General features: G+C 46.4%; 1 protein-coding gene across 1 annotated transcript in view; it reads right to left on the bottom strand.

Moving 5' to 3' along the window:
• Window positions 1-1610: 1610 nt before the first annotated feature.
• Window positions 1611-14024, bottom strand: part of agbl4 (AGBL carboxypeptidase 4) — a 1138261-nt gene continuing 1125847 nt past the window's right edge. Inside the window, exon 11 of the mRNA XM_078561909.1 lies at window positions 1611-1790. Coding sequence (XP_078418035.1) covers window positions 1611-1790 — 180 coding nt within the window. The remainder of the gene's footprint in view (window positions 1791-14024) is intronic.

Here is a 14024-nt window from a genome sequence, read left to right as displayed (position 1 = left end):
CAGGTGTTGACTTTCCTGCAAAGCCATCAAGGATAGGTGGAGCACTATCACTTCAGTCACGTCATACGCCTTTCATGCACTTGTCCCTCAAGTGTCCAGGTAGTTGAGTTTTAGGGTAGATTTCTCTGACCTAGAGTTGTGCACAACATATGAGTTCTGTGCTGTCAAGCATTGTTTCCTTATCCTCCTGCTCTACATCCTCCTGCTCTATAATGATACACCCAGCAAGGTCCTCCTGTGTACTGTTTACTTTTTTCACCAATACATGTGAAAATAGCTCTTTGTTAGACTTGTGGGGGTTATTTTGGCCAAAGGGTGAACACAGGCTAGAACAAATGGGGCCTCAGCTTAATGTCTCAGCTGAAAGACTCCCTCAATACTGTACTGAATCAGCTTAGATTTCTGTACTCCAGTCTTTTGGAGTGGGATTTGAACCCACAAACATCTGAGAGGCAAGAGTACTACCAACTGAGTGAAGCTAAGATGGTCAAATTGCACAAGAGCCAAATTCAGAGAGAAGGAGAGTTCAGAGGTGGTTGTAGAAACGAAAGAAGTTACAGAGAATGGAAGGGATTTAAACTTAAGGACAAGATTTTTAAATTGGAGGACTGCGAGTCAATGTAGGTCAGTGAGCACAAGATAGGTGACTGAAAATTGGTGCAAGATAGGATATGAGTCACACAGTTTTTGATGAGCGGAAATTAACAGAGCTTCAAGGATGGGAGGATGGTGAAAGGATTGAAATAGTTGAAGTCAGAAAGGCATAAATAAGAATTTCAGCAACAGATGCAGTGGTGCTAAAGATGTTACAGAGGTTGAAGTAGATGGTCTTTGCAATGGAGAGGATAGGGATTAAATTCAACTTTAGCGGATGTGCAAAATAGGTGATAGCAGATCGGCCATCTGTTATACACTCCAACCAATTTTTCATTCCATTGAAGGTGCGCATAATGCCCCCATGCCAAAGTTGCACTTCACTCTGATATGCCAGTATGTTAGCTCAAGTTTGAATAGGACATCATGATTGTGAACTTCAAAAATGATGGTTTTAGTTTTCATATTGCGTAACTGGAGGAAATTGTGTCTCATCCGAGTCTGGACAAGCAATCTGAAAACACAGAGGGAGTGAAGGGCTTGACAGACATGGAAATGTAGAGCTGGAAGTTCTGTGTGTACACATATACATACTTGAATTTGAAATCATGCCTTGAGATGTTTGACAATACTAATTATGGATTGATATTAACATTGAACACTGAATTTTCGAACAAATTTACTGGGTTTAGTATATTATCCAGTAAAATTAATATTGATTCCCAAAGGAAAAGGTATTAATTATTGTGGATAATTTTGATCAAATAGACAGGTTTCTTAAAACCCAAGTAGATAAGTTTCATCAAGCAGTTTTACAATTTGATTTATATATACTTGTTACCATTCACCACTTCACTTCTTGAAGATATTTTCAAGGCAGCAACAAAAATAATCAATAGTTAATGAACTTAGTTTGATTAATTGATAGCTCATTTCTTGCGCTTAAACAACCTCATGCTTACTTTCTCCCCAACAGTAACTGTATCCACCCATAAGATAACATCTAATTAAACTCTTTATATTAAAAGGATACAGGCTTCTTCAGTGTAAGGAACTGTGCTGGTAGTTCCTCCCACGACATAACTGTAAAAGGAAACTTCCAGTGTATAGCAGTAGGAAGTGTCATCCAGAAGACCACCAAGGAAGCGACGTCCTGTGCCTGCTTTCACAGCATCTCGATTAAAGCAAGTACTAGACTAAAAATGAAACATTTGAAAATTAAGGATTTAAAAACAAATCAATGCAAATAATGTTAACATGAAAAAAAGTTGTATTGCATATTGTTATGAAATCAATGGCAATTGAATTATTCTTTTGTAACCAAAATATCCCTGTTGCAGAATTCTCGTAGCAATACCTTTTAAAGGCAGAATTGGAAAACACTGCGGAGCCTAAATTCGATAGCCCCTGAAACTAGGCGCAGGGATTGCAATGCACAATTAAACTGCCCCTGTTGACTATAATGCAGGCAATATGTCAACTTCATGCTCCCTCCTGTTTTAAATGAATTGGATGTCCAGTCAGTGCTATTTGCATTGTTGATTGGCTGGACTCCTGAGCGGGGGACCGATGTTGGGAGTGGCTAGCATTGCTTATAACTAATCAGCACCTCTTAAAGGGAGGTTCATTGTGGCTGGAGCAGGTGTTGGCTGTCATGCAGGAAGAGAATCTGACCTGTGAACCATTGAATAATGGAACAATATGGGAGATACCAGGTTCTACGGCTTTCACATGCTGGACTGGGGGCCTTGGGGAGGGGTTGATCATTAGGAGAGATGTCCTGTAACAGTAAGGAGCCTGAAGGTGCTCCAGACACACATTCAGAAGACAATGGGACCAAATAGCCATGGAGGTCAATGTCAGGAGTCAAGCTCCGAGGCCTGGATGCGGTGCCGCAAGAAGTCCAATGATGCCACATGAGTGATCAAGGTTAGTGAATGCATCTTCAAATGCCATTTCCCTCCAACCGCACAATGGTTTCAGACACTGCTTAATTCACCACACGCATAAAACTCACTTACCAACAATCTCTATCAATCAGGCCTCATTCAAGTCATTCATATGCTCCAACATATCCTTTTACACCTAGCACTGCTGCAAGCCTGACACCCACATTTCACAGCTTTCACACACTGCCAGCTACTCAACCATGATGGGCATATATTCAACTTTAGTGGAGGTGCAAGTACGTTGCACCGCACTTAGTTTCTCTTGCACGACAAGGTGACACACAACAGGTAGCAGCAAGTGCTAACTGGGGGTGGGGGGAGAGGGGGAGGTCGGTGGAGATGGGTGCGCCTACATATCCTGGTCACAACGGAGGAGGTGGTGCAGACCACTATTGCAACTCCCTTTGCTAAGTTGGAGGCTCTGAAACTGTCAAAAATGATGGTATCCTCATACCTAATCCTCCCTCTCACATCCCACCTCCCCCTCATCCAAAATTCTCTTCAGATTTACAAGCTGCAGATGGTGAAAGCATTTGCTTCCTACTTTAAAGCCCCTCCCACATCATAACTGTACCCTTGTGTCTTTCTTCTTTCAGATACCTAGGATTTCAACCTGGCCAGACAGTGAAAGGACAACAAGAAGACAATAATGCAGAATATGCACCATCACGCTGTTTCATGCTTACATAGCCGGAGGTAGGAGGCTGAACCTTTACATGGTGAGACACAGGACACATGTGGCCTGCAACTAAGGCCGAGGGAAAGGATAACACTTGCTGGAGGGTGAGATTGCACATGAATTCTGCTGCATAGAACTGAGATGAACACTTCTATGGAGCAGGCTACAGACGAACAATGATGGCTATGCACAACAAGATGCTTGCTCTATTGGGGAGCCTGCCAGAAAGCCTGCAGTCAATGAAGATACATGGAGAAGTCCAGCAACAACTTGGCACAGGCTTTGCACAGAGCTTGGAGCCCATCCTTTCCATTGTGGAAGTGGTGGCGAACCCCATGAGAACACTTGCGGTCCCATTCATGATGCAGCATTTGATGGGTGATGCATCAACTTCCATTGCAGCACAAGCATGCAATGTATGCCAACATCTGGGTGTTGCAGTGGCAGCTCAGAATGAAGTCATGTGAAGTCAGCTTTCTGGCACACACCCTCATAATTTACCATGATGGCTGTGGATTACAATGAGCAAAAGGGTTTGCAGACTTTCACAGGAGTCCAGAAATCTGTCCTACAACAGATTATTAGGATTGCTGAGGCATGACCTGGGACAGGGGCAGTGGCACCATGGAGCACAAGCCTGCTGTCCTCTCTTAGGAAGGCATTATTCATTCTCCCATACCTGCCACTCCGCCAGGGGTCTTGCTATTGCCACTTAGCCTGCCAGCCTGGAATGCTGCCATCCACGGCAAGATGATGCTGTTCATAGTTGGGTCATCCTCCAAGACCGTATAAAGGGTGGAATTTTCCACACCCATTGATATCAGGCATCATGGCGGGTGTGAGCAGACAATATGGCGGGAAGGCTAAAAATCTGTTTCACGACATCGTGAAACCAGTTTGCAATCGTCCACTCTGCCCACCACACGTCTGGAACTTCATTTTAATACATTATAAGGAACATATCTTTTTAGTTCTGTTGGATTGTTGTAAAGAACATACCTTTTTATTTTCTGTTGGACCGTGGATTAAAATTACAATGGCTGCAGTTTGAAAGACATAGAACCAAAGAAAAGTTACAGCACAGAAGGAGGCCATTCGGCCCATCTTGTCCATGCCAGCCCGAGGACACCCAGTTGCCCTTTCTAATCCCACTATCCTGCACCCGGCCCATAGCCCTGCAGCTTACAGCACTTTAGGTACAGATCCAGGTACTTTTTAAAAGAGTTTAAAGTTTCTGCCTCTACCACCAACTTGGGCAGTGAATTCCAGACACCCACTACCCTCTGCGTAAAAAAGTTCTTCCTCATGTCCCCCCTACACCTTCTGCCACTTATCTTGAGTCTATGTCCCCGGTTCTAGAATTCTCCATCAAGAGAAACAATTTTATCCTGTCCACTCTATCTTTTCCCCTCATAATTTTTTACACCTCAATCAAGTCACCTCTCAGCCTTCTTTGTTCTCAGGAAAATAACCCCAACCTATTCAATCTCTCCTCGTAGCTACACTTTTCTAACCCTGGCAACATTCTTGTAAACCTCCTCTGCATTCTCTCCAGAGTTATTACGTCCTTCCTGAAATGTGGTGACCAGAACTGCACACAATACTCCAATTGTGGCTTCACCAGTGTTTTATACAATTCCAACATTATATCCTTACTTTTATATTCTATACCTCTGCCAATGAAGGAGAGCGTTCCATATGCCTTCTTTACAACATTGTCTACTTGAACTGCTGCCTTCAGGGACGTGTGTACTTGTACACCAAGATCTCTCACTTCATCTACCCCTCTTAGTATATTCCCATTTATTGTGTAATCCCTATAACTGTTTGACCTCCCTAAATGTATGACCTCACACTTCTCTATGTTAAAATCCATCTGCCACTTTACCGCCCACTCCACCAACCCATCTATATCATTTTGGAGATTATGGCTATCCTCTACACTATCCACTACTCGGCCAATCTTTGTGTCATCCGCAAATTTCCCAATTGTGCCCCCCACGTTCACGTCCAAATCATTAATATATAACACAAACAGCAAGGGTCCCAACACCGAGCCCCGTGGAACATCACTTGAGACAACTTTCCATTCGCAAGGGCATCCATTGACCATTACCCTTTGTTTCCTGTTACAAAGCCAACCTTTTACCCAGTTTGCCACATTACCCTGAACCCCATGGGCTTTTACTTTCCTGACCAATCTGCCATGTGGGACCTTGTCAAATGCCTTGCTAAAATCCATGTATACAACCACAACTGCACTTCCTTCATCATCCCTTCTTGTCACTTCCTCAAAGAATTCAATCAAATTTGTGAGGCAAGACCTTCCTTTAACAAATCCATGCTGACCATCCCTGACTAGTCCATGCCTTTCCACATGACAGTTAATCCTATCTCTCAGGATTGATTCTACTAATTTGCTCACCACTGATGTAAGACTAACTGACCTGTAATTGTTTGGTGTTTCCTTTGATCCCTTTTTAAACAATGGAACTAGGTTTGCATTTCTCCAATCCTCCAGTACCTCCCCTGTATCTAGTGAAGATTGGAATATCATCCTCAGAGCATCTGCTATCTCCTCCCTGACTTCCTTCAGCAGCCTCAGAAACAATCCATCTGGCCCTGGTGACTTAACAACTTTCAAGGATTTCAACCCTTCGAGTACTTCCTCTCTCTTTATGACTATCCCGTCCAATATCTCGCAGTGTTCCTCTTGGACTACTATATCTACATCCTCCCTTTCCTTTGTAAACACGGAGACAAAATATTCATTCAAAACCCTTCCCACATGTCCACTGGAACAGGATGAGAGATACATACAATGTTGCAGTCCTGGAACAGAGCGTGCCATGAAAGAAAGATGCCAGAAAGGAGTCCTGAACCAAGGGAGCTGCCTGGCAACAGCCGTTCAATTGGCTCCTGACCAGGTGATCAGGTATTGTGTGAGAAGGAGCGCAGCAGAATAGTTCCTAGCCTGAAAGGAACAAGACCTAAAGCCTCTTTCTCCTGTGTGTGGGAGGTTCCAGTAATTCCACAATAATAGCTAGCTGGCTTTTTTCTTTTCATATCTCTATAAGCTGCTCTTTCTGTCTGAAAACTCCTGTCAAGAGGCAAGGGGGAAAATCACTGTTAGGAACATTAAAAGGCAAGTGCTCAACCAGTGAACGAAAGATTGAAAGTGCTGGAAGACCACCTTGTGTCATCAACAAGAACTGAAAGGAATTTGGAAGACATCGATCAAAATCAACCCATTGAAACAGGTACTCTGGAATTGGTGCTATTGAACTGTTTTATCCTACCCTTAAAATCCATGTTTTTGTGTGCCTTATGTGTGTGTATAAGGATTTAAGAAGGGGTAGAGTTTAGGTTATAGAGTTAACAACAGTTTGTTCAATAAACAGTTGTTTACTTATTAAGTTAACAAACCTGATGCTCGTATTCTGTTAACCTAAACTAAACAATTAATTGTGTTGATCAAACTTTTTTTCCATTTATTGTGGCTCAGGGAGCAGTGGGGCTTGATATTGCAGCACACTATCCCCAGTGGGTCGTGACAACATCTGCCCAGCTAGCCGGAATCATCCCCCACGTTGAATCATCCAGTTTCACAACAGTATTTCTAAGGCGTGCACCTGGCATGCTGCACTTTGGGGGGAACTTGGAGGTGAGTGCATAGTAACGTTGCGCAGTGCTCACGAGGGCCGCCTGTTGGGCCTCAAGGTTGAAGCGCCGCACATTCAGGCAAGGGCACAAGAAAATCACTTTTTCTCGGCTGGCTGACAGTGTGGTGCAAGGGCAAGAGATGCACTGCAGTTGATGGTAGTACACAAGCAATTGTTGGGGGGTGGGGAGGGAAGCAGCCACGCATTAGGGAAACCCTTGTATAAAGTGACCATTCCTCCACAGCTGAGACAGTTCAGGCGCAGCTATATTGACAAGCTTGGAGACAGGTCCCTAGCTTATCTGCCCAATCAAGGCAGAGGCCTGAAAGTGCCACTAAATGTTTCAGAGCATTTCACCCCTCGGGCACAGACTGCAAACTAATGAGCATTTTAGTGGACTGCAGGACAATTGGACAACTGGGCATGGTGTACAATCTCTTTGTGGAAGCTGGCCATGGAGCAGACACTGGTGGAGGCGCTCACAGCCCCTCGCAATGTCATCATTCAGGTTTGGACCAGTCTCCCTCATGGTTCAGGCTAACAGTGCAGCCTTGCAGTGCAGGTTAGGAGAATGCCTGTGCCTGAGCTGAGAGCATAGCATGCAGTTCAGTGGGCGAAGCTGCCGCCAATCAGGCAGGTGGAGTGAGGCAGAGGCCGGTGGGGTTTCAGGTAGCCATGCAGCGCACTAAACTCTGACCATTCAAGTGGTGGCCAGCACTCTTTGGGTTGCATTAATGGGCCTTCAGACTTAGTCAAGAGAGGTTCTTAGAACACCCAAGCTAATGTACACCTCTCTCTTTCATACTGCATGAGGAGTGCATCAGTTGTATCGAGCCTGATGATCTCACTGTCTGCCTCATGGCTTACAGAAAGCAGAAATGAAGGGGGAGAGCGACAGAGGCGCCTGGCTTGGCAGAGGGAGGAGCAACACCCTCAGGAAGAAGGGGTGGCTGGGGCTCCTGTGCATGCCCCTGAAGAGCCACAGTGAGCCATTGCTGGTCAGCGCCTAGCTAGACCCAAGGTCTATAGATGGCGCCTGTCAGTTGACTGAGAACAAATGTCACCGAAGACTGTGCATGACCAGGGAACTGGTTGGTCACATCTGCCACCGGCTGCAGAATTTGGCACCATGGTGTTGTGAAACATGTCCCTGGATGATCCAATGTGGGGGGATGATTCTGGCGAGCTGGGCTTATAATGATATGAAAATGTATTAATATGAAGTTCCCGAGGTGTAGCGAAGGGAACATGGAGGACATTCACTGCCAGTGGCCATGAAAGTGACAGTGGCGCTCAATTTTTATGCCAGTGGCTCTTTTTAGGGCTCCACAGGTGACCTCTCTGGGGTATCTCAAGCCTCCATGTATAAATGTATCCATGAGGTCACAGATGCCATCTTCACGAATGTATACAACTTTGTGAATTTCGTACAGGATCAGGAAAGCCAGGAAGCAAGAGCTCAGGGATTTGCCTAGATCTCAGGTTTCCCACAGGTGCAGGGTGCCATCGACTGCACTCACATGGTGCTCAGATTTCCATGGGAACAAGCTGTCAACTATGTCAACCACAAGGACTTCCACTCGCTGAATGTTTAGCCAGTGTGCGACCACCACAAGCACACCCTACAGGTCTGCACACATTTTGCAGGGAGTGTCCATGACTCCTACATTCTCAGTAGGTCTCAGATTCCTGACGTTTACCAGGGTCCACAGTGGCTGCAGGGTTGGCTCCTCAGGGACACGGACTACCCATAGAGGATGTGGCTGATGACGCCCGTACAGCGGCCTCTGACTGCAGCAGAGAGAAGGTACAATGAGGCTCACGCTGCAACTCGCACCTTGGTGGAGCAAACCATCGGAGTGTTGAAAATGAGGTTCCGCTGCCTGGACCAGTCTGTTGGAGCCCTGCAATACAGTCCACAGAGGGTGTCACGCATTGTCATCACCTGCTGTGCCCTTTACAACCTGGTGCTGCAATGGGGAGAGCAGTTGGCTGAGGAGGAGATGGAGGAGCTGCATGTCTCCTTTGATAAGGAGGACGTCAATGGGGATGAGGGTGAGGAGGTCCTCAAAGGCAAGGATGATGGCGATGAGGCCATCGCACTGGCTAGATGAGGCGTGCTCGGGAGGCCCTGATGGTTGCTAGATTTGTGGAGGATGATGGTAACTTGCAGTGAGGAAACACCATAAGATCCTCACATTGCATCTATGAATGTTTGACTCCTCTCTAGCTGATGGCAGGCAGCACATATACCCTCTGTGATAAGGCTTCTGTCATGGAGACGCAGTGGGGATGTCCACAGTCCCTACATTCCAGAAGGATGATGACAACATGCAGAGGGGACACTCCAGAGATCCTCACATAGCTTATGTGAATGTCTGACTCCTGTGTGGCTGATGGTAGATGGCTTGGAGATGCAGTAGGGAAACTTCAACTTCTCCTGATCCTATGGCATCCTTCATGAGCTGAACCCTTCAGGACCACACTGTCACCAGACACAGGTGCAGATGAGATGGGGTGCCAGCTGCACCTCAAAGGTGCTGGGAGCAAACAGAGAGAATGATGGAACTCAGTATCCCCTGGCCCAGGACATTCTGGCAGCAATGATAAGCCCCATTGAGGTGCAGGCATGACTCATGTGACCAGTGACAGTGAAGGCACACCATCAGTATGCTGGGAAGGCTGCACAAAGCATCGGGAAAAGGTCCTAGACTGAGACACCTGCTTTTATCATGTGCAGGGACCAAGGTTTCTGAACGACACGAACACTGCTCATCAGAACAAGGAGCCATAGGCAAGGAGACATTCTTGGGAGTTTATTTACAATAGTGAACATTATGTATAAGCTATTAACACACGTGCCAATGCTGTGCAACTAATGCTTCTTAACTTTCCTAACCCTGCCGTTACATCTTGGTGCTCTCCCGACATCCACAGCAGAGGTGGAGGCAGCCTGCTGACTGTGACACTCTCTCTTGGATGACCTGGATGGGTGTCCTCTGGAGAGTGGAGACCTGGAGAGCTCACCCACATCTTCATTATCCTCATCCTGCTTTCAGGGTCCTGCTGTGTGGCAGTGACACGCTCCTCAGCCTGTGGAGTTGGATTTGCTCGGGACACAGGAAGAGGGGATTCATATGGACTGGACACTCCTGGAGTCACCTGGATGGATGGCCCCGGGGTGTGTACCTGCTGATCCTCCTCCCTATGGGTGCACGAGGGCCCCTCGCTTACTCCTTGAGGAGAAGGGCAAGCTGGAGTGAGGTTGAGCTGCCCTGCACCCCTCTCGCATTGACGCTGTTGGAGGTCAACTATGGTGTCAGCGATGGAGTTCAGCCCACACAGCAGTGCAGGACCAATGTCCTGGAGCAAGGTCTCAATGGCGGCTGCCATCCTACCAGTGTTGACCTCGGTGTATTGGCATGCTGGCGCTATCACTGAAGGCACACTGAAGGCAGATGGACTCTTCGTGTCTTGCAATCTGAGGAGTGCAGCGGACATCCCTTCCTGATGTTCCCAAGCTTGCCTTTGCAGCTTCAGCAACTGAGGTATGACCAAGTCCAGAGGCTCCTTATTTGACTCGGACTCAGCAGATTTCTGGCCTCCAGCAGTCCTCTGAGTACTGGAAACCTGGGAAGTCCCTGCCACTGCCCACTGTGGATCAGACAGTGTGATGTTCTCGCCAGATTGTGACCCCGTGCCTACTCTCGAACTAGGTCCCACTGAGGTGTATGTCTTTGCGTTGATGGAGGGTTTGGGTGAGTGCTGTGATGGGTCTTCAATGACGGTTTCAGCAGATTCCTTTTCTGAGGTGTCTTCGGGCCTTGAGTCGAGGACCTGAATCGTGGACTCCCTCAGCTGTTTCCCAGATGTGCTTGTGAAAACAAGGAGAGATAATTAGTGCATGACAGTGGCCTGTGTAACAGGGCACATCACTCACAGCATGGTTGCCTAATGGGTGTTGCACTGCTGGATCTTCACTTGGTTGAGCACCGCCAAACTCACTGTCAGCACAGGAATGGTGCAGATCTTCGGCGACCAGCTGTATGACTCTATTTTCAAAGTCCGTGAGGACCTTGATTTCAGACATTTCGCCATCAGTCTGTGACCTCACCCTCTTGTTGTGTGTCAGCTTGTCCTGCATGAATAGAGATTGAGAGAGTGTAAGCAGGCCAGATGATAAGTATGGCTAGCATATGTGGGTGGTGAATAGTCCCATGGATGGGATGAGGACAATGAAGGTATGTGTGAGAGAGTGAATGGTGATGTCCCTTGAACTGGCAGTGAGTGAGGGTCGTGTGAATGTGTGATGGGTTTGTGAGTGTGTAAGTTCAGAGTGACGAGAAGAGTGACTCACTCTGGCAGAACAGAGGAGATCATTCATCCTCTTTCGGCACTGGATGGCTGTCCTCTTTTGCAGGGCATTGGTACTGACCACCACTGCCACCGCCTCCGAAGCCGGATTGGTGATGCTGCTGTCTCTCTGGTGGCCAGAGTGCACGTAGAGGACATCATGGCGGGCCTCCACAGTGTCCAAAAGGCGTTCTAGGGACATGTCACTGAATAGAGGCTGCGGTTTTCTTGCTTTTTGGGGCCATGTCTTCTGTGCAGCAGTCCTGGGCTGGAAGCACAGAAAGGTGCGCGCATGGCTACGCTTTACATATGGCGCCTGGCATGAGGAAGCAGTGAGGTGATGGTATGGTGGGCGAATCAGAGGTCACCCACCAGCGAAACGGCATGTTTCCCCAGGGTGCATGATTAATGAGGCAGGATTGGGATGATATGGTTTGAAAAACCACCATTGCGGCCAACAGGTAAAGTGTTCTTTTTCCCGCCCGCTACCGCGCTTAGTGCAAATCTGGGCAATTCAACCCACAGTCTTGCACACTGAAAGTCAGCAGCCTTCCAACGACCATGCTAAAGACATTGGTGAAACACTGTATAGAAGGTCAAAGACAGGCAAAGGCACATGGAAAACTAAATTGTTGAGTAAATTGGTTTCTGCGATGAAAGGGTTGTCCTATGATGGGAGGCTGAATAAATTGGACTTATGCTCACTGGAGTTTAGAGAATAAGAGGTGATCTCATTTAAACATACAACATTCTGAAGGAGCTTGACAGAATAGACACTGACAGGTTTTTTTGCCCTGGCTGGGGACTCTAGAACATGGGAGCACAGTCGATCATTTAAGACTGAGATAAAGAGAAATTTCTTCATCGAAAGGGTTGTGAATCTTTGGAATTGTCTACCCCAGAGGGTTGTGGATACTCCATCATTCAGTACATTTAAAGAAAAGATATCAGATTTTTGGTCTCTCAGGACATCAGGGATATGGGGAGCAGGTGGGAAAGTGGAGTTGAGGCAGAAGATCAGCAATGATCATATTACATGGTGGAACAAGTTTGAGGGGCCATTTTGGTCCACTCCTGCTCTTATTTCTTACATTCTTAAGACAAGCACTAAAATAATGCACAAGGGTGATTAGTTGACTTTTGTGTGCAACATGGAATTATTTGATTTGTTAATTTGGTTTGAAATGTTTACTTTGTGGTGGTTTATATTTTTGTATTGGGGCCAAGCAGACGCTGTGACAATCAGTGACAGAGGGAAGGTGGAAGGTAAGATGTCAGATTGTTGATGAATGAGGAATTGGGGTTCCTGTTCCTTCTCCTCCTCCACATGCTCCAGAGCTGTTTGCCATATAGCTGGTGGCAAGGTCTGCCCCCACAAGATAGTGTGATTGTGCAGCATGCAGCAGACCAGCATGATTCTTGATGCCCACTCTGCTGAGTATTGCAAAGCAATCCAGGCAGCAGAGGCATTGTTTCAATGTGTGAATAGTCTACTCTATCACATTTCATGTTGCAACAAGGCTTTCATTGTATGCATGCAACACGTGTCATCAGCCATGTGGATACCTCTTGTTGTCTAGTAGCCACCCTCTGGTTTGCTGTGGTAGCTGAGGAGCATGAGGAGGAACAGGAAGAGAGGAGACAACCAAGACAGCCCCTTTCTGTTCAGGCAGTCCATAAAGAACTCAACTGAGTATGATGCCAGTAACCGTAGCCCCAATTTCCCATTCACCAACCATCCCACATCTTACCGTTCCTCTGTCACTGATCATCATAGCATCCACTTGGGCACAATGCAAAAATAAAAGCATCACAACATGAACATTTCAAACCAAATTTATAAATCAGATTATTCCATATTACACACCCTACTGCTGCAGAATAAAGGCATCATGGCAACTGCTAGGATTCCGGGCATTGACCTGCATGATTCTCTGCCTATCATCACACACCAGCTGGGAGTTCAGTATAGAGCAGAATTAACATGCAGTGCCCGCAAAGCAATATGCGTTCAGTCAGTAGCATCCTTGCATCATGGGGAAACTTGTGATCCTAGTGAAGCTATATGCTTGCTCCATCTGCTTCCTCTGGCAAAAGAGAATGAAATGTAGTTAACTCTCAGTGAAGAGAGAGAGCATCAGTGACCTCCCTTATGAAACACTGTATGTCAAATTGTGAGGTGTTGCAAATATCTCCAGTTCCAGCCTGGAAGGAGCTAGATATATGAAAGTTCACAGCTCATGACAATGTGGTCCTTGCCCTGTTCTATGGTTGCAGTTGTGGTTTCAGCAGGTGGCAGAATGCAGCAAAGACATCCTTATTGAAGCACAGACATCTCATATATTGTTCCTCATTGAGGTAACAGAATTGTTCCCTGAACACTCTAGACAGATACTGCCTCCTGTTGAAAGTCCTTCTCCCCCTCCTCTCAATTCCAACAGTTTGTCCTGTTCTGCGTGACCTCTGTACATTCTCCAGGTCACACAGCATTCTAAAGGAAATGTCCACAAGAATATCCATATCTGGGAGCAATTGGTTTGTGCAGAAGCTTTGAAGTAAGCAAAACTCCATGACCACCTGTTATACCACTTTCCACAGACCTTTACAAATTTAAATAACAACAGCTGTACAATCAAAGCAACAACCAGAAGGAATTAACCAGCAGCTAATCTGTATGCAGTTGATGATTCCTTAAAGTATCACTGGTGGGGGGTCCTTATAGTTGCTGAACGTATATTGAATGCTGATTGACATATCTCAATCTCAGTTTTGTGCCGTGCATGTATT

This window comes from Cetorhinus maximus, chromosome 17 (genome assembly GCF_964194155.1).
Source record: "Cetorhinus maximus chromosome 17, sCetMax3.hap1.1, whole genome shotgun sequence".
In the NCBI taxonomy this organism is placed as follows: Eukaryota; Metazoa; Chordata; class Chondrichthyes; order Lamniformes; family Cetorhinidae; genus Cetorhinus; species Cetorhinus maximus.
This window is presented reverse-complemented; position numbering and strand designations above follow the sequence as displayed.